Source organism: Antechinus flavipes, chromosome 2 (assembly GCF_016432865.1).
Source record: "Antechinus flavipes isolate AdamAnt ecotype Samford, QLD, Australia chromosome 2, AdamAnt_v2, whole genome shotgun sequence".
NCBI classification, from domain to species: domain Eukaryota; kingdom Metazoa; phylum Chordata; class Mammalia; order Dasyuromorphia; family Dasyuridae; genus Antechinus; species Antechinus flavipes.
Genome location: NC_067399.1, coordinates 529,866,410 through 529,888,538, shown reverse-complemented (window position 1 = coordinate 529,888,538; position 22,129 = coordinate 529,866,410). Strand labels below are relative to the sequence as shown.

The 22,129-nt window shown below is 34.7% G+C and overlaps 1 protein-coding gene across 1 annotated transcript in view; it reads right to left on the bottom strand.

Annotated features, from left to right (window-relative positions):
• Window positions 1-22,129, bottom strand: part of CGNL1 (cingulin like 1) — a 207,026-nt gene that overhangs the window by 27,502 nt on the left and 157,395 nt on the right. Inside the window, exons 9-12 of the mRNA XM_051980721.1 lie at window positions 14,656-14,862; window positions 13,589-13,693; window positions 5,176-5,328; window positions 3,769-3,939 (exon numbers count right to left, since the gene is read on the bottom strand). Of these exons, the coding sequence (XP_051836681.1) occupies window positions 3,769-3,939; window positions 5,176-5,328; window positions 13,589-13,693; window positions 14,656-14,862 (636 nt within the window). The remainder of the gene's footprint in view (window positions 1-3,768; window positions 3,940-5,175; window positions 5,329-13,588; window positions 13,694-14,655; window positions 14,863-22,129) is intronic.

Below are 22,129 nucleotides of genomic sequence, written 5' to 3'. Positions count from 1 at the left end.
TCAATAAAGATATGGAAATGGACTGATGAGAAACAAAACCAAATTTTTCAACAACTCATCTTCAAACAAAAGAGATCATTTCAATTTTAATATCTGTATAATTCATTCTGAGGATATAAAACAAAACTATTCTCTTAACTGGGCATTTCCCTTCACCAGTTATATATTATAAGAGAAGAAAAAAAAAAAAAACTTAATGCAAAGAAAAGGGACCAAGGTAGAATAATTTGTTTTCTAAGCATAGCCAAGCTCTTCTTCCTTCCTCAGAAGTTTAAAAGATTCTCAAAAAAAGAAATAAAATAGAATTTTCAGGCCTTTAAAAAAGGCAATTAGCAAGGAAAACACACCAAAGTTTTTTTTAAGATCCGTCATGTCAGGGTTTTTGGTTTTTTTAAGATCCTTACAACTCTGTAACTGCTGCTTGGCACCTGAATTGTAGGTAATATTTGAAAAATATTTGAAAACCTGCCCGTTAGGGTGTTCCTGTAACCTAGTACTAAACCCATAGCAGGTTCTTGAGATGTTTGTACATTAAGAATAGCCAGCACTGCTCCCTTCTGTTGGTGCTTAGAACTCTGGTAAACATTACTAAGGCCTGCTTAGCACCAATAACAGGCAATATGAAACACATTCAAGAGGCCTGGGATGCTGAATTTATGGTATTGTCAGAAGCCACTCTATTATGTTTTGTCTGGAGTTTTTTTTTTTTCCCTGAAACCAGAAGAATAATTTATACTTTAATATCAATATTATAAAAATAAACAATTCTTAAAGGCCTTAAAAATTCTTTGATCAACAATGATCAACTCTGATTCCAGAAGACTGATAAAGAATAATGCTTTCCAATGCAAGAAAGAGAGATGATGGACTAATATGCAAAATAAGAAACAAATTTTTGGTTGTTACCCATGTGAGAATTTCTTTTGCTTGACTGTATCACAGATACAGAGTCTCCGTCTTTATTTCTAGCTTTTTTTTTCCCAGTGGATAAGGAGAAATGTGAGGGAAGTAAAAGAAAATTGCTTGATAATTGTTGGCTAAAAATTATTTTAAAAAGAATATTATGGATGCTCAGATGAAATACCTAAGAATATCCCCCCTTTCTGTGGAAATGAAAACTAAACATGCAAAGGTCATGTGATTTCATTGGTATTAAGAATACCTAACACCAATCACAACCTAGTCATAATTTAGTCTTACAGAACTGCCTGAGAGTCAGAGACTAAATGTTTTGCCTACAGTCACATAGCTGGTAGGTGTGGAGGTCAAAGGCCAGATTTAAAGGCAGATGCTTGTGACTCTAACTGTGAGACACTAACCAAGCTACAGTATTTGCAGAATAAAAAGTTTTCAAAAATGCTTTTTGAAGAGAAAACTTTAATGCCAGTCTCAGCTTAGCAACTTCATCCCTTATCACATTTTTATGTGAATCTGCATGATGGGGGATCCTGCTATGAAGCTCATGGCACTGGCTGACAGTTCCAAATTTATTTTTTGAAGTAAAGGTATCTTTTACTGCGCCTTTTTTCAGTGACAGAAGGGGGTCAGAGTAGGGACAAAGACAGAGACAGAGGCAGGCAAACATAGAGATAGAAGGAGAGAGAGTGGGGAGAAAGAGATGGGGGAGAAGAAAGGGAGAGACAGAGGGAGAACACAAGAGGGAAGGAGGGAGGGAGGAAGGAGATAAGAGGAAGGAAGGCAGGAAGGAAGAAAGGCAGGAAGGCAGGAAGGCAGGAAGGAAGGAAGGAAGGAAGGAAAGAAGAAAAGGAGGGAGGGAAGAAGGGAGGGAGGGAGGGAGGAAGGGAGGAAGGGAGGAAGGCAGGGAGAAAAGGAGGGAGGGAAGGAGGGAAGGAGAGGGGAGGGAAGAAGAGAAGGAGGGAGAGGGAAGGAAGGAAGAAAGGAGGGAGGGAGGGAGTAGTAAGCTTGTGCTCTTAAAAATAAACTTGAGGGTCTGGAAAGCACTTAGGGATGTTTAAGATGTTCCATAGAATCATCTTGGCATGGTAGAAAGAGTCAACCACTCACTAGTAACTCTAAATAAGTCACTTCACCTTGTTTGGTCTCAGGTCCTTGATCTGTAAAATGAGAGCACTAGATCAGATCAGTGGCTCTCAAACCATGGACACCAAATTTGTGGGGGCCATGGTGTTATTGAAAGAGTTCCATAAACCATATGCTCACCAAGTATTGTCATTTGGGTTTTATTTAGGTCCAACAAAAGGATGCATAAAGGGTTTTGTATTAGTAGTTTTATATTATCAATGCTTCATTTGTGCCTAATAGAAGTGGGGTGGAGTAGGGAGAGTATTTTCTGGCCTTCAGAATGAAATATGACCTTTTTCAGAATGGCTTTTCTTTATTATGGTTTTTCCCACAATGAATGGATACAAAAACTGCAATTGCCCTGATGCGGGAGTCCAAGAAAATTTTTCAGTGTGAAAAAAGGGAATTCTTAAAAAAAAATACTCCAAAAAGATTTTAGCAGTAGTGAACTACAGATGACCTCTAGAGTTTCCCTCATCCATAAAAATCTACTCTTTAAAATTTTCTGTCGCTAGAAAGAATCCTACAGCCCAACCAAAATTGGAGACTTTTAAGAACTTTTAGATTTTTATAGTTATAGGACACTTTGGGGATACTAGGTCATAAGATCACATAAAGCTAATTTCTTTGGTTCACATGAGTCCCTGTTGTACTTAACTTTTTTTTTTCCTGAAAAGTAAGATGGTTGTGTCTGTGTGTGTGTGTATGTATGTGTACACACCCTTGTACATGTATGTGAATATACATAATTGGTGGTTCCTGTGGGCATTTAGTATTTATTTAATACCAGATTATTGCAGTGATCTGAGTGACCTTCTTCCCCCCACTTTTATCAAATAAAATCTTGTTTTCAACAATCAAAAGGTAGAAAAGCAATGCAAAAACTACAACAAAACCAAAGTAGAAACTTGCATTTTATATCTTGCTAACCTATAAAGAGCAATATACTTGAAGCTCTGAGTTATAGGATAATAAAGTACCTTGCAAACATTATCCCATTTGGTTTTCATAATTAATTATGATGATGCTGATGATGATAATAAAGGTTAATATAAAGCATCCATAATGTGTCAGGATTATGCTAAGTACTTTATCATTATTATTTCATTTGATCTTCATAACAACAACCCTTCGATGTAGGTGCTATTACTGTCCCCAGTTTACAAATGAGGAAACTGAGCAAATAGAGTTTCAATAACATGCCCAGGGTTACACAATTAGGAAGTATCTGAAGTTGGATTTGAACTCAAACCCTTTCTAACCCTAGCCCAGCACTCTCTCCATAGCATCACCTAGCTAACTGCCCCTAATTCTCTGAAGCTACAGGTATAAGTAGCTCCATTTTATGGATGAAAAAAATGCAACAAAGAGAAGGAAGGTGATTTGCACAGAATAACACAAGAACTAAATATCTGAGGCTGGGTTAAAACTCAGATTTTCCTGATTCCAAGTTCCCTACTCTATTTTGGTTTTCTTTTTATCCTACAGCCCCTAGCACAGCACCAGACATTTAATAGGTGCTTAATAAATGCTTACTGGATAAAACGGAAATTTTTAATCACATGACAAAATACATCACCTCTGAATCCTAAAAATTCCTCTCTCTTATGTAAACATCAAAGTATGAGCCTGATGCCCAAAGCAGTACGAAAAATCTATCCTTTTGAGACATCAGAAGTGTATTTCTGATTCAAGGATTAACCATGGGAACCAACTAGCCATTACCTCATCTTGCATTTTTATGGCTGTCAGACGGGATTTTTCAGCCTCCATAGTTTTCTCCTTTAATTGCCTTTGCATTTCGGCAAGCTCCCGGCGATTTTTCTCCTTGTATTCATCCAGCTGGTTCTGGAGTTCCAGAGTTGATGTCCGTGAAACCTCCACGATGTCAGCCATCTATAGAAAGACATACACATGAAGAAACAAAGAGAAACATTTATTAAGCACTTATTACATACTAGGGATAATAGAAATGAACAAGCATAGTAGGCCTGTCTTCAAAGGATTTTAACAGGGGAAGATAAACTATAAAAAGAGGTTAAAGTTGTAAGGAAATCCAACTTTTGGTTCCTGTTTTACCTAAGTGGTCCAGGTAGTCTCGTGGAAAAAAATAAGATTTGGCATCAAAAAACTTGGGGTTTGAGACTCAGCTTAATCACTACTACAAACTGTGTGTTTTGGGGCAAGTTCAGGGCTCTTTCTGGGCTAATTTTTTTTTTCAATCTATAAAATAAGAATTTAGACTAGGATCTTTTTGAAAAATCTGCAGGGAGCTTGCCGAAATGCAAAGACAATTAAAGGAGAAAACTATGGCTCTAAATTCTCTGATCTGATATACAGCCGAATTTACCTTGTCCCTCCCAAATAGGACAATTCTTTTTTCTAAAAGCCTTTGCAAAGTGCCTGGGGCAGAGGTTAACATGTAGGTTGAAGGTCACCTTCTTTGAAGAAAAAATGCTTTTGATGTAATCCCCCAGAGGACATCTGCTTGGTTCATTTTGTGCAGTTCTGATGATGAATAAACTTCATCTCATTAAAAAATTACCTATTTAGAGTTGAAGTCTTACTCCTGAGTTCAGAACCAATGCTACAAGGACATTCTTAACACCAACAGGAGTGTTAATTCAAAAAATAAAATGCAAATCTTTCAAGGCGAAAAAGAGTCTTGAGTTCACTTAGCCTCCAAATCTTTATTTTATGGAGCAGGAAACTGAGGAAGATAAAGGATGAGAAGGCAACAGGGAAAGTGTAGCATACAAAGTTGACAATGTACTTACTTCCTAAGAGTTAACTTTGAAACTAATGATTTCTTTAAGATTAACTCCAAATTATCCTGTTCTTGTTCTCTCTCTCACTCTACACACATATACATACACACACAGTTCTACATAGTTGTTTACATTGTCTCCTCCATTAGAATGTAAGCTCCTTGAGGATAAGGTCTACTTTTGCCATTTTTTTGTCTCCTAGAGCTTAGTACGCCGTCCGGCATGTAGAAGGTGCTTAATAAATGTATGTTAATTTGATTTGAAAACCCTCCATCTAGTTAGCACAGAGAGGGTCCAAGGTGGGTTTTTACTATGTAGGAATCACTTATCTCCATAATGCTTCCTGCCCTGTAGGCTTCCTTACCTCCTTGTGTAATTTCTCAATGGTTTTGTCCAGTTGCCATCGCTCATTCTCCATTTCATTCTTCAACCTCCTCAATTGTTCTTTCTGGTCTGTCTCATCTTGTAACTTTTCAGACAGATTTTGTTGCTCCTGTGTAGCCTGGCTGAGATTTTTCTACAGATGACAGGGGATAAAGCAGAGATGGATAGAGGAGTAAAATATAACATCATTAACAACCAACTCCTATCATAACCTAATTATCTAAACGTATGGACTCTGGGAGCTCAAAAAAGTCATTACCCTGAAGCTACCTAGTGAAAAGCCTTTAATAACTTAGGTAAACCCAGATATGGCGTTCCCCTCCTCCCTTTTTAAATAATATTTTATTTTTCTAATTACACATAAAGACAAATTTTAACAATCGTTTTCCACAAAATTTTAATTTTCCCCTCCCTTCCTATCCTACCTCCTCCCTAAGACAGTAAGCAATTTGATATAAGCAGGGCTGTTTAAACTTTTTTCACTCATAACTCCTTTTTGCCTGAGAAACTTTTATGCAACCTCAAGTATATAGGTATATAAAATAGTATACAAATCAAACAATTACTGATAATAAATCATAATCTCATGACCCCTATATTTAATTAGGAGACTTCCATATGGGGTTACAATCCACAGTTTAAGAAGCTTTGATATAAGCTAAACATGTACAATTACATATTTCTGTATTATTTATGTTCTGAAAGAAAGTCTGCAAAACAATGAGTTTGAAAAAAATGAAAAATATAAAATGAAACTAGTATGCTTCTATCTGCATTCAGACTCTATTAGTTCTTTCTCTGAATGTGGAGAGCATTTTTCTTCATGAGTCTTTTGGAATTGTCTTAGATCATTGCATTTCTGAGAAGAGCTAAATCAATCACAGTTGATTGTCGTGCAATGTTGCTTTTGCGATGTATAATGATCTCCTGGTTCCACTGATTTTTTTTTGCATCAATTCACAAAAAGATGGAACTTACTCTATAATAAAAGTGTTTCCAGGTCTATAGGACTTGTCATATTTTTTACTTTCCAGCAAAGTATCACTCTGGGATTCTTTGTAAAAGCAAAGGAAGGCTGTTTTATACACACACACACACACACACACACACACACACACACACACGCGCGCGCGCGCGCGCACACATTTACATAATCAGTATTTTTGTATATGCATACATTTATATTTGTTGTTCAGTCATTTTTCAGTCACATCCATGTAATATGTTTATACACAACACATATCGCACGTATGTGTGTGTGTGTGTGTGTGTGTGTGTGTGTGTCTATGTGTGTTCTCCTAAAAGTCTTAATGTAGTTTTTCAAGTTTTTAATAATAGAACTCCACTAAGACTTTTGGGACATACTATATATTTAAATAAGTGTCTAGGACAGGATTTGAACTCAGAACTTCTCTGTTGCCAAAAATGTCAAACTTGCAGCCCAGGAACTCCCAAGGGAAGCCTCAACCACATTAAAATGTAATTGGGAAATATTTAATAAAAAAAAAAAAAAATACAACAAAAAATACAAATTGTCTACAATAGATAACATTATATTTTAAAAAACTAAATCATATAACATGTGGCCTGAAGAGGTCCTTACTTATGGATTAGTGACCCTTGTTCCCATCTGAGTTTGACCCAACTGCATTGTGCCATCTGCTTAATTACCAGAGTTTTCCTTAAATGCACCTTACCAAGTTCTAGAGATAGAATTGCCTTTTGAAAAGGCAATGTAAGTCTACTAGAGTCATGATGCTAGGATTGCTCCAGCTGGTGAAAAAGAAAGCAACTGGAGAAGAATTTTAAAGAAGATGAGATGGTCAGTTCTTCCCCATTCCAATATACCCACCTGCCTCCATTTGATTAAAAAAAAAAAGTTAAGTTATATGCAGAGAATGGGAGTTAGGATGGCTCCAAAAGTATATTGATATATTGTATAGGACAGACTATTCAAATCCTACTTAATACTCTGGGCATCTTGAACACATGACCAAAACATGCTTTTAAGAAGATAACCCACTATCACTCCCCTATTCTGGTAGGTGAGAAGAAATAAATTAAACATCCTGTACAAAAGTGGTGGTAGGGAATGCTGCACCTTCATGACACAACTCACTGAGGGACGAAAGCAGCACAACACCAGTTTCCCGGCTTATTTACCTTTATAAGAGTCAAAAGATTGGCTGATAAAGCTTTTACAGCCGCAATTCAAGACAAATAAATATAAAAATAGAAAGATGAAAGAATCTAAGGCAATGAGACCTTCAGCTTTTGAATAAATGGTTCCTGAAATAACTGGTTATAATTATTTAATGTTTTAGAAGAAAGATAATTGCATAAAGGGTACAGGTACTTCCCTTAGAATTCTACTAAATGTGAAATAACAACCAAGAAATTATGCCTCAATCCTTGAATATAAAGTAATTAGATCAATTAACAAGCATTTATCTTAGCCTTTTTTGTTGTTCAGTCATTTTCAATCATATCCAACTCTTCATAACCTCATTTGGAATTGTCTTGCCAGAGATACTAGAATGGTTTGCCATTTCTTTCTCAAGTTATTTTACAGATGAAGAAACTGAGGCAAACAGTTAAGTATTTGAGATCAAATTTGAACTTAAGAAGATGATTTTATCAATCCAATGTCACACATTCTTTGAGTGACTGTTTTGATTGAAACTAGTTGCTGCCAAGGAAATGTACCCTGAGTTTATTTGGGATAAAGAACATTTGAGATTTGCTCTTAATCTTTTGTAGCTAGAGGCAAATTTAGGAACGGTGGTATAATCAAAATGGCATCAGCATTATTCATTTAAAGTGGTCCTAAGGAAAAACACTTTCCTCAAAATTCTCTCAGTTTATGTAAGCTGAGAAGAAACTCAATGAGTCTTCATCACTTTAAAACAGGTACTACAATTAAAAAAAAAAAAAAAAAGCAAGTATAAAACAAACAGGTTGTTAAGAAGGCAGCATTAAAAAGTACTCAATTTATCAGACTGTAAAATCAACAGCTGAAATTTTTTGGCTTCTATTGTGGTAACTCTAGTTTCAACTGAAAGGTTTGGAGACCTAAGCTGCAAAGGTTTTGAGTAGTGACCCATTTGGTTTATCTACTTAACTCAATAGCAGAAAGGCCAAAAGATAGTTTCCTCTCCCACTCCCTAGTCTCAGTAATTCATAAATACCACCAATAATCACACAAATGAGCAAGAGATTATTAAGCACCAACCATGTGCCAGATGGGGCTGGTGAGGATTGCTGAACCTAGAGTGAAGAAGACTCATCTTTCTGATTTCAAATCTGGTCTTAGATATTAGCTGTGTGGTCCTGGACAAGTAACTTAAATCTGTTTGTCCCAGTTTCTGTAAAATGACTTGGAGAAGAAAATAGCAAACCATTACAGTATGAGATTCCAAATGAGGTCACAAAGAGTCAAATATGACTAAAATGACTGAACAATAAAAACAAATGTGACAAATACCATGCTAAAGGTATGGAAGGGTTTTAATCCATGACAATAGAGAGAAGGAGTATGCAGGATTTTTTGGACACTGAGACAAGATAATAATATCAAGATATGATAGAATATTAAATACCCAAGAGTTTTAAATTTAAAAAATTTAGGGCAGCCTTAATAAATACCAATGAATTTCTCCTATTCTTCCAGAGACGTAAACACTATTTTAGTCAGTAATCTTTAAATCACAAAAAGAAAACTACTAAGACCATTTGTACCAGTTTTTTAGATGGAAACAAATGGCATCTAAGAGTCTAATAAACATGGTCTGTCTAGACAGTGTGATTATTATGGCATTATTTCTGAATACAAACAATATAGGTAAGAAAAACGAGAACCACAAACCTAAATGGCTAAAATTTGCAGCTGGAACATGAATAGCAAATACTGGTACTAGTGTTTTCAGCATATAACACAGAGTGTACCAAAAGTCTCTATGCTATTTCAAGCTTTAATACCTTAATATTCTATATTAATATTTTCAAATTGAATGGTGCTGTACAATTCATTAAAAGTTCCACATGTATGAAATTATTTTATCCTGAAATGAACCATCTTTTTTACAGGAATGTTACAAGGAATATGTTTCATAAGTAGCCATGGAAATGACAATTAACATCATTATTCCGAAAACTTTGTTGAGCTATCCAAGGCAAGTATGATTAGCTCAGGTTTGCTGAGGACTTGCCTAAGATGACACTTAGAGAAAGTGGTTGAGCCAGGATCTGAAGAACTGACTCCATGATGAAGGCTCTTCCCATTATTCCACATTGCCTGTATAATAGAACAGACTTTTCCACAGCTGGGAAAACAGACTCTGAAAAAAGTGGCACGTCAAAGATAATTTTCAAAGCACGAATAGAAATTCCAGAGGAAAAAAAAAAGGGGGCATTAACATCTCCAGGCTTTCAGCCACTATTTGTTCCGTACAGAGAATTAGCTGTTGACTGTAGATTTACAGCTGGTGAAATCCTTCAGTATGTGTGAAACCTCCTGATATGACAGGACAAAGACACAGATGTTCTCAGACATGTGTAAAAGCTAGGCCCAGGATTTAGTGTTTTCTCCTTTTCTGTTCCCAAATTGCTCACAAACAAATCCATCTGCAATGCCCAACTCTATGTTCTTTTCTTCCCTTTTCTGTTCAAGGAAAACTATCTTCTCTTATCTGCCAATGTTTCAAAGTATATTATTTGAGCTTCTAATTATTTGCATATACATCTAATCTCTCCTATTAGATTTAAGCTCCATATGGGTATCAATTATAACTTATTTCATCTTTGAAACACCAATACTTAGCTCAATGCTTTATACATGGTAGATGTTCAACAAATGGTTGTTGAAATTTAAGTACGAAAGGGGAAAAAAATTCAGTTCTATGTAATTATAATAATCAAACTTAACTCTAATGCAAAAATAAGAAAATGCATCATCTTTGCAGAGAATTCTGGGTTTAGATTAGAATACTGCACACAATGTCCAATTCAGCTGATGTTTTGCTGGACTGCAGGATTTTATTTTTCCTTTTGTTTTTATTGCAAGAATTGGTTCGGAGTGGCGGAGGTAGGGAACACATATACTTGGAAATAAAGGCAATGTATGAAAAAGGGCAACAATAGTTTTAAATAAAACAATTGGATGGTTGACTCTTATAGGCATCCTACAACAAAAACAAACCAACAGCTCTGAAAATACTACATCATTTTGTCTGACAAAGGGTGACCAATCAGAAAAAATTACTGGCTACAATAAAACAATGAAGATCATGAGAATACTAATTAAACATCATTCATTGATAAAGATTCATGGAAGATTTCAATATTAAAAAATAAAGCAAAGTCAGGAAGATTGGGGCAACTTGAGAATCAAGATATACTTAATCAATTCAAAATTTCCTTGTCCTTTCCACCCATCCTATCCTCTACTCCAGTGTCAAAGGATGGAGTGACCTATCTTCTTGTCAAGATTAATCCTTTTACATCTTTTCTCATCTATTCCTTCCCTCTATTTCCCTTTTCTTCTCAGCCTCTTCCTATTTACTAGCTTTTCCCTGAGCTGCTGTAACTTGCTCAGGTCTCCCCTAACCTTGAAAGCCTTCAATTAATCCTGTCTTTCCTTCAAGCTACTGTTCTTCCTCTCTTCCCCTTTTCACTGCTAACCACCTAGAATGAATACCACCCAGTCACTTCCCAGATCTTTGATGGTTGTCTCCGACCTCTCTAACTTTCAAACTATTCTCTTAAAAGATTCTTCTAAATTCAATGTCCTTTTGTCGATGTTAATCTTTCTTGACCCTTCTGCAGCTTTTGCCATTGTCAATAGACTCTTTCCCACTCTGGATTGTCTATCTCTCCCCAACTCCTCTTGGCTTCTGTGATATTGCTTTCTCCTAGTTCCACTACCTTTCTGATTATACCTTCCCAATCCCCTTTGAATTGTCATCATCTATCTCCAGCCTTTGATTATATGGAGAAAGAACAGAAAGGGGGCTTAGGACTGAACTTTGGAGTGTATTCATCCTACACTCCAAAGTTCAGTCCTAAGCCCCCTTTCTGTTCTTTCTCTAAATATTCTTTTTTCTTGGTAATCTCATCTGTTCCCAAATGTTTCTTTACATCAAAGAGTCTAATCTTTTTCTTTTCTTTTTTCCCCCCTTTTGCATCATGGATAACTTTATAAGCCTATAGACTTCTTCGAAGATTAAAAGAAAATAACTGAAAGAAATAGTAAATTTTAGACACCAGTGAAAATAAAAATGTAATGGTTTTCCTATCCAAGTTCATGGATAAGAAAATTTATTCACTGATCTACTGGAGGGATCCATGGACCTTAGGTTAAGAACCTCTGCTCTACAAGGATGAGTTCCAAATATATTTTTGTAGCCTTACTCTCTCTGTGTTCTTAATTCCACATTAATAATTAACTGTCTGCTGGAAAATCTTACATCATTGTCTACACCTCCCACACTAAAAAAAATAAACAGGTTTAAAATTTATCATCTTCCTCTAAAATTATTTCTCCTCTAAGATTCCCCATTTCTACTGAGGATACCACCATTAGTCTGCAAGATTCAAAACTCTACATCCTAATTCCCAATATGCAATTACCAAGCCCCACTGACTTCATCTTCACAATATTTCAGATATTTATCCCTCTATTCAGAGTCACTACCTGAATTCAGGCCTTATTACCTATCACCTAAAATTATTATATTAATTTCTTAATTGACCTTTCTGCCTACAGTCTCTCCCTTCTCCAAGTTATCTTGCACACAGATTTCAAAATAATTTTCCTGAAGTACAGGCCTGATAATATCATTTTAAAATTTATTTTATTCATAAGTTATGGAATAAAACAAGCATTTCTAAGACATAGTACATGAAAAAGATGATTGCATGTGAAATGCTATACAAAATATGCTATGCCTTTCAAATATGAAACAAAAGTATCATGTAAATTCTTTTTTTTTCTTTTCCTCACTCCATCCTAGAGATGGTTACCATGAGACAAAAATAGGTAAGTAGGTAGATTTTACTTATATCTACACACACACACACACACACACACACACACACACACACACACACACAAAATAACTTATTCATGTCATTTCTCTACTTCCTACTTAGTTCCAAAATAGAAATTCTTTATTCTGTTATTGAAAGTACTTCATAATCTGGCCAAGGGTGGCCTCGACAAATTTATTTCACATTACTCCCCTTCAAACTGTTTTTAGCAAAACTGGGTTATTAGTTGTTCCCCAAACTTGACAAGTCATCTCTTACTTTAATGTAGTAACCCAGATCATTTCCTATGCCTGAAATATGTTCTTCATCTTCAATATTGTTGTCACCTCGCCTTTCCTACCTTCATTCCCTAATTTCTCCTATATTTATCTGGCTTTCTGCCATATTCTGTCAGTAAAATACAAACTTCTTCAGTTGAAATGCGTCCTAGTTTTTATCTTTCTATACTCAGAGTGCAGTACAATGCCTTGTACAAGATGGGCACTTAAAAAATACTTCTTGAACTACAGGGTCAGGCTAAAAACAACAACAACAAAAAACAAAAAAAAAACAAAAAAAAAACAAATAAAGCTGCTGATTTCCAGACTCTCTGAATTTGTGCTTAGAGTGTGAGAAGAAACACTGTATGCTTAGTCTTTTCTAGCTACAAATAGTCATTTTTAAATTGGTCTCTGAATCTTTCTCACCACTTAGCACTTTCATGTGCCTGAAGTTTTATTTTTCACAAGTGGAAAAATTCAACAACTCTTTCTTCTCTACATTTCTCCAAAACATTGACTTTCTGGTATAAAGAACACCTACCTAGGGGTAATTTCAAATGTTATTTCTTTAAAAATCATGGACCTGGCTAGGAAGGATATCATAAAACACAAATAGATTAATCAGAGGTCATTACACAAAATTCTATCTTTAGAAAGTACCCTTCAAACCATGTTTTCTGATCTACCAACTAAACATTCTAATCTGCTACTTTGGGTGTCAGCAACTGCTTAGTTTCAATTAATACCTTTATGATTACTGATTTTATAAGCTTCTAGTATAGTACAGATTTATTTTAAAAGACTAACATGACAGATTTGGAGAAATGATTATGTAAACTTTTTCACAAAATTCCCATTTCACCTACTAGAAACTGTCAAGTTTCTAAGGATCTGACTTCTAAATGACACTTCATGAGAACAGCCAGAAAAATGATCAAAAGTTGTCATGACATTATAGCAGAAGGATGGAAGGGATCCTTTCAGTGAGAGAAGGAGGAAAGATGAAACAATTTCTTTACATTCTTTAGCCAAAATTTATTTGGGATTTCACTGGAAAGAGAATAAAATTATACCCCTAATTTTTACCTGAATGTCCTCAAGTTGACTCTCTAGAACCTTTTTTGCTGACAGCATTTCCTTTTCTTGGTCTCTGGCACATAAAAGGGCTTCTTCCAATTGCTGCTTTTCTCCCTACAATAAAAAAAAAAAAGGAGGGGGGGAAACAATACTGAAAACAAATAAAACTGTGCCAATGAAGTTGCCATTGTAGGGTCAAGTAAGCATCAAGAGTAGTAGAAAACAGGAGAAAAAACAAAGAGCTTGTCACAGGTCCAAGATGGACCCCCAATAAATAGCAGGAATTCTTCTATTTAATTCTGTCAATCTAGATGGATGCACATAAAGCAAAATTATTTAAGCCAATAGCATTGAGAAATGGAACATTTAATCTTTAATTGACTATTCAGGGTCATAAATGGGAATATCCATTTGTAGGTAATGCTGTTATTATATCAATTATATGTATATTTTATTTAGTTTTTCTCACTCCTTCTCTAATGATTAACATTACCAGTGTCCAGGCTCTTTCTCTCCCTGCTCCAGAATCTCCAATAATATATCTCAATAGTATATTCTTATGAATATTTGCTTTTTCAAACTTCTAAGTATTGGCAAATGAGATATAGCCAAGATTCCTTTGTATTGTATCTTTCAAATAGAGTAAGAAAACCTAAAGGTTCATTCCTTTAAATTGAAGCATATAAATATTAGGACACAGACTTCATGATAGGCACTGCACTGGCTCAAAATTCTTTTTACTTCTGGTTCTTGGCTCTGATCCAGGAAGCTGAGGCTGCTTGAAGACCTCTTCATAAGTGAAATTTTACCATGAATATGCATCTGTGTATCATACACGCAGAGAGCCTATATCAACACTGTTCCCACACCTCTTTATGAGCTGCTCTCACATTTACACAGTTCCACACAGGACTAAATATGATTCTGGTTGCACAAAGGAGTCTGACATTACTTTACACTTAAATTATGATTCTAAATCCCTTCCCACCTCAAAACATTTCCCTCCCCCATACACAGAGGGAAAAGAAATAAAGAACAGATGTTATTAAACCACAGCTTGCTCCATTGATTCTTACCTCACATTTCTTTAGTTTTTCCTTCATTTTGACTTCATCTAATTTCATGTCATCAACCTGTGTCTGAAGTTGCATCATGCTTTGTTCTAGTTCTCTGATCTTTTCCTGTAGTTTCTCATTTTCTTCTGTTAGGGCCTTCACCTGGTTTTCTGTTCCTAATTGAGCTGGCTGTGAAGTACTATTCCAATGGGCCAGGACTGCAACATTCTGTGAAAAGGATGTAGTAGAGGATTGTTAAAACTTTTCTGGATGCTGGGAAACTGAAATGCTCTTCCTGAACATGAACATTCAGTTGGCTGAGGTGCGGGCGGAAAGGATTGTTTCTCCCATCCATTACTTCCTTTTACTTAATCAATCAATAAACAATTAATGATTGAGGTAACTGAGAGCCTAAGTTCATGTAAAAATATAAATTATATATGTAAATTAAATATAAAGTAATTTTGGAAAGAGCACTAATGGTTCAGGAGGAGGTAGATCATCAAAGATGCTGTATAAATTGATACTTGAGCTGTGTCTTGAAGAAAGAGAGGAACTCTGTGGTGATGAAAAGAATATATTTCAAGTACAGGAATTGCAAAGTCACAGAGATAGGGATGAAATGTCCTGTGTGAAAGTTTCACTGGATCACAGGGTATAGGGGCAGAAGTAATATACTGTGTTGTACATTTATGTAACAAGTTTATTACTCTGGCTGTTTAGCTTTAGCTTTCTAAAATGAACTCTACTAAAGAGTTTGTTGTTTTCTATCTTTAAATTATTTCAACCAGTTATCAGTTCAATTGAGAAATTGCATGTGTAGTTTGCTTAAATTATAACAGAATTCATTCCATGACAATTAAAATATGTCTTTGTTAGTAAAAACCATTTGTATAAAATGTTTGTAGCAGCTCTTTTTTTTTTTTTTTTGAAAATTTAATTTTATTTAATAATAACTTTGTATTGACAGAATCCATGCCAGGATAATTTTTACACAGCATTATCCCTTGCAATCACTTATGTTTCGTTTTTTCCCCTCCCTCCCTCTCCCCCCCCAAGATGGCAAGCAGTCCTATATATGTTAAATATGTTGCAGTATATCCTAGATACAATATATGTTTGCAGAACCAAACAGTTCTCCCGCTGCATGGGGAGAATTGGATTCAGAAGGTAAAAATAACTCAGGAAGAAAATCAAAAATCAAATAGTTCACATTCATTTCCCAGTGTTCCTTCTTTGGGTGTAGCTGTTTCTGTCCATCATTTATCCAATGAAACTCAGTTAAGTCTCTTTGTCAGAGAAATCCACTTCCATCAGAATACATCCTCATACAGTATCGTTGTCAAAGTGTATAATGATCTCCTGGTTCTGCTCATCTCACTTAGCATCAGTCCGTGTAGGTCTCTCCAAGCCTCTCTGTATTCATCCTGCTGGTCATTCCTTACAGAGCAATAATATTCCATAACATTCATATACCACAATTTACCCAGCCATTCTCCAATTGATGGGCATCCATTCATTTTCCAGTTTCTAGCCACTACAAACAGGGCTTGTAGCAGCTCTTTTTGTAGTGGCAAAAAAACTGCAGATTGAGTGGATGCCCATCAATTGGGGAATGGCTGGATAAATTGTGATATATGAATGTAATGGAATATTATTATTCTATAAGAAATGATGAACAAGCAGATTATAGGGAAACCTGGGAAGACTTAAATAAACTGATGTTAAGTGAAATGAGCAGAACCAGGAGAACATTATAGATAGTGACAACAAGATTATGTGATGATCAATTCTGATAGACTTAGCTCTTCTCAGCAATATAGATCAGCAAGATCTGATAGAGTTGGAATGGAAAATGCCATCCACATCCAGAGAGAGTGTTTATTGAATGTTTATTGAAGCATACTATTTTCACCTTTTTTGTTTGCTTGCTTTTTCTTTCTCATGGTTCTTCCCTTTTGTTCTGATTCTTCTTTCACAACTATTAATATTTAAAGTGATTTTACACATATGACCTATACCAGATTGCTTGTTGTCTTGGAGAGGGCAAAGCAAAGAGAAGGAAAGGAGGGAGAAATTTTTACAATTCAAAATTTTACAAAAATGAATGTTGAAAACTATCTTTAAATGTAAATTGGAAAAATAAATTATTATTTAAGGGGGGGAAAGCCATTTGTACTAATAATGTCTTTCTGTATATATTAAACTGCTTTTTTGGATAAAATCATTATTATTATTATTATATATAATACAGAAACAGATATTCATGAAATTAGGACAGCTAGATCTACCTTAACTTAGGATACACAGCATGATCTACAGTTCTAACTATTTATGAGATATTCTCTCAAAATCACTCATCTTCTTCATTTCAGTCATACATATGATTGATATTGATCACATCATTACAAAATTATTATGAATCATATCTGCAAAAATGATCAAGAAATATTTCTGCAAATACATAGCATGAAAATAATTCAAATGTTTGGCTTTTTAAGGTTTATCAAGTACTCTTCTCACAAGTGTGTAAAGTAGGCAGAAAAGGCATCACAGTGGTAGGAGTCCTGCCTGTAGAGTCAGAAGACCCAGGTTCAGAATCTACCTTTAATACGTAATATTTGTGTGAGTTTCAATTTCTCTTTCAATTACATTTCTTCACCTATAAAATGGTGAAGTTGGATTAAATGGCCTCTGAAATCCTTCCCAACTCTATATCTATGAATTATCGTTCCCATTTAATAAATGAGGAAATTTTTACCTTGTTCATAACTAAACAGCTTTATCTGAAATCCTAAGACTTTTTTATTAACTTGACCTCTGGCAGAAATACCTATTTGCAAGGAAAAAATTGTTGCAATAGGGACTAATTCCCACACGAATTGTTTGTGTAAACTCTTTGGATGACATGAAAACTTTTAACAATAAAATAGAATAAAATAAAAAAGCTAATAACACTCCCAAAAAACCATTTGATTTAGATGTTTACTTAATTACACCTGGAAAGCTGCACAATTCAAAACATTTTTAATGCAACATTTCTCAATCATGACTATTAGCATAATTGACTACATCAATAATTAAATTAACAAAAACCATATAATCATCTCAATAGATGCAGAAAAAGCATTTGATAAAATCCAACATCCATTCCTATTAGAAACACTTGAGAGTATAGGAATAAATGGATTTTTCCTTAAAATAGTCAGGAGCATCTATTTAAAACCATCAGTAAGCATCATATGTAATGGGGATAAACTGGAACCATTCCCAATAAGATCAGGAGTGAAACAAGGTTGCCCACTATCACCATTATTATTCAATATTGTATTAGATGCTAGCTTTGATAATGAGTTGAGAAAGAGATTAAAGGAATTAGAGTAGGTAATGAGAAGACCAAATTATCACTCTTTGCAGATGATATGATGGTATACTTAGAGAACCCCAGAGATTCTACTAAAAAGCTATTAGAAACATTTCTCAATTGTGTACTATATACAAAATTCTCTTTTAAACACTAAATATACAAAGTATCTGACCTCAAGAAGCTTACATTCTAATGGGAGAAGAATTAAGATGGATTAAGGGAAGGGTATATATAGCCAAGTGATCAGTGATCTTGTCCATATGGATATTTCTGCAAATGGTGAAGATTACAACCTTATCCTATATGACTCTTGTACATGTTCTCCAATAAATCTGATGTAGCTGGGTGGGGGTGAGAGGAGTGATTTCATATGGGAGAAACCTTCCTTTCTATCTCTTGGATACTTCCTGATGTTTATAGACCATTTAGATTCTATAAGGGAGGGCAGTATATGAACTCTTTCTCCCCTTCTTGCTAAATGACCAAACACGTTTTCTACACAAAAACATTTCTCATGATATTCCTGCTTCTCTTGAACAAGGTTCTGCTGAAAACATGTTATAGACTACACATCCACACAGGTTAAGTATATAAGGTAATTTGAGACAAGGAAAATAACAACTAGGGGAAATAAGAGAAGTCTTCACAGAGAAGATGATAACTAAACTGAGTACTGAAAGATGAAAAGAACTGACAGACATAAAGAGCTAATTTTTTTTCCTTATGGAAAAAACTCTTATGGACTTCATCAAATTCTATTCTATCTCTTTTTTCCATCCTCCCACACTGAGACAGGCTTCAAGATGGGGGGAGAAGAATTGGACAGAATTGAATTGTGTCTGAAAACACAAGGTTAGAATTTCATGACTTTTTAACAAACTTTGGCAACATTACTACATTTTCAAACATTTATACATGGTTGAGGTAGTTTTTTTGTTTTGTTTTGTTTTGTTTTGTTTTTAAACTCCTCATGCCTTTTCTATGAAACTTCAGCAGCCTCAGACTTTTGCAAACAATGACAATGTGTTTTAGCCTCAATTTGCAAAAATGAGTCTTTTTTCAGATTAATTTTGAATTTGTGAACTTCCATTCCCAAACAGATGAGAATGGAAGGTTAAAATAAGGGTTATGAAACTAGAAAAAAGCATAGATACATTGACTTGGAGTGCTTAGGCCATTTTTTTCTTTTTAGGAAAAAATAAAAATAAAATCTAAAAATCCTACTTGGCTCTTAGTACTAAGTGAACAAGGCTTAAATATTTCCAAAATTAAACTGATTAGCTTTAAGGGCAGACCTAACATGTTCATTTTAAAGGTAGGACAGTGTCCCAGTGATCTATTATAGTCCCAAGGAATTGACAGCTGAACCGCTTTATAGATGTAGTATATCCCAATAAGTGAAACACTAAAGCAAAAGCATTACCATTTCATGTATCTGTACAGACAGCAGTGTCTGGAGATCAGTGATGGAGAATTGAAATTAGTCAGAAATTCAGGCTACATGTAAACTTAATGACTCTTTGGTTTTGCCAGTTGCTAAAATTGCATTACCTGAATCCCTTATCTAAATGGTTATAATAATCATTTCTGTGAAGTAATGAGCTCTGGATTTCTGAAAGTTAATCAGATTCCAGTCAGACCACAAGACAAAATCTGATAAATTGAGAAAAATGAGGAATGGAATGAATCAGACTCTTCGCCATTTCCCCCTCATTTTGTCCTTATTTGGAAGGGTAAATAATATCTACCATCTTTTTTTTTTTTTTTCCTCTCCTCCTTTTCCTCTTCCTCCTCCTCCTCCTCCTACTAGCTATCATTTATTTAGTGCCTCAAAAAATTATTTCATTCATTTTATCCTTACAACAACCACCCTGGAAAGCAAGTATTTTTAGCAATGTGACTTGCTCAGGGTCACACAGCTTAGAAGTATCAGAGGAAGAGACCCAAACTGGGTATGGTCTTCTAATCATTGCTCCAAATCCCTAGGGGAAGAATAAAAAATTAGTGAAACATCAATGACATAACAGAGGTGAGAACTTTCTTGCAAAAAAGGGGGAAAGTTTTAGAGTGATATTTGATGCAACAGCTTCCACAAGATGATCTGAGACTCCAAGGACTGTGTACCCTAAACAAATTATATTATACCTTATTATCAGACTTGAAGTGAGGCATAAATTAGAAGAATATCAATATCTTATGACTCTATCCTATGGTCTCAATCAGCTATTTAAAAAAGTTCATAAATTTTATTAGGATTGCTAAGTTTTGTATGTTAGCCATATCTCAGAGAACATTTGCTACTAAATGATGATAGCAGTAAACAGAAAAGTTTAATTGACCTTCTATATTCCAAAAATTAATGTCTTAATGCTTAAAACTGAAATAAGACTTTTGGGGACATTTTATATTAAACTAGGCATGAGTTAATTTAGGATAATGACAATATGAACAAATGGAAAAAAGGAAGGGATGGAAAAATGGATATGACAAAGATTTTGAAAGAAAAATCTTAAGAATTTGAGGAAAAAATCAAAAAATGTCACCTAAGTTTCAGTATTTGTATTTTTAGATATGGAAGAGAAGATGAGGAGCCAAAGGATAAAAAGAAATCAATGGTACCATTTTAAAAATGCTACCTTTGGAGTAATGACAAGTCTTTAAAGTAGAGATATCCAATAGGCAATTGAAAATTCAGAACTGAAAAAATACCAAGATAAGATTTAGAAGTCATTCAAATAGAGCTTAATAGTTAAAATCATCTAAATGGATGAGAGAATATATAGGAAATGTATTATATAGGAGAAAAATATATAGGAAGAACATGAATCAAGCAAAAAAAAATACTCTATACAGAAAGAAGAAACCATTAGAAGGAAATTTCAGAGGAGTAGGATGTATAGATGACATGCTTATTAAATATGAAAATGACTCGAATCTCTGAAGCTAATATGACAGTCACAATCAGTCTAGAAGAGTTGACCAAAGCTAACAAGAGAAAACTAAATAGAGAAGAATGTAAAGACCTGGATTCTAAAATATCTGGGTTCAAAAAAATCAACTTCACAAGTATACATATAGGGTAATCTCACTAAGCAACAATTCATGTGAAAAAATTGGGAATTTTAATAGGCTGTTTGCTCATTGAGAGGCAATAATGTATGACAGAAGAATCCTCAAAAAATTTACATGATCTTAGGATGCAGAATGAGAGAAGCTAAAGACTGGTTGTACTCTGCTCTGGTCAAACCCCATACATCTAGAGTTAGTGCCACATTTCAGGCATTAACAAGCTGAGATGTAATCAAAGCATGACATTCCAGGAAGAGTTAAATGAACTGCGAGTATTTAACCTGGAAAATACCTGGGAGGGCCATGACAACTATTTTTTAAGTAGCTGTAAGACTTTTATGTAAAAAGAGAATTCATTTGGCCCCCAAAGGGCAGAAGTAGAAGCAATGAATTGATGCAATAGAGAAACATGTTCAGCTGAATGAAAGAAAAGACATAGTAGCTAAAGCTATCTGAAAATGGAACAGGCTGCCATGGGAGATGGGGAATTTCCATTCACTACAAGTCTTTGAGCAGAAGGTAGATGGATAATTACAGGGAAAATTATTTGAAGGTATTCCTATTCAGGAAAAGGTTGAATTAGTTAGTTAATTGATATTAAGTATCTCCTATATGCTAAGCATTGTGCTAACCACTAGGGGTACAAAAAGCAAAAGATAGGAACTCATAATCTAAAAAGTCAAATGTGATGGACTCAGAGATCCATACCAATTATTGAGTTTTTTTGACATAATATTGTGGAAACTAAAGAAAAAGACGTTCTATCTTATATAACACTTAAAAGACGATTATTTCACAGTTTTTCTTGCCATGGCAAAGAATTAGAAAATGAGGGGATACTCATCAATTGAGAAATGACTAAACAAGTTACAGCATATAAATATGATGGAATATATTGTGCTATAAGAAATGATGAAGGGAATGGTTTCAGAGAAACCAGGAAAGACTTACACAAACTGATACAGAATGAACTGAACAGAACCAGGACAGCAATTTGCACAATGACAACAATAGTGTAATGATGAACAACCTTAAAGATTTTGGAACTCTGAGTAATGT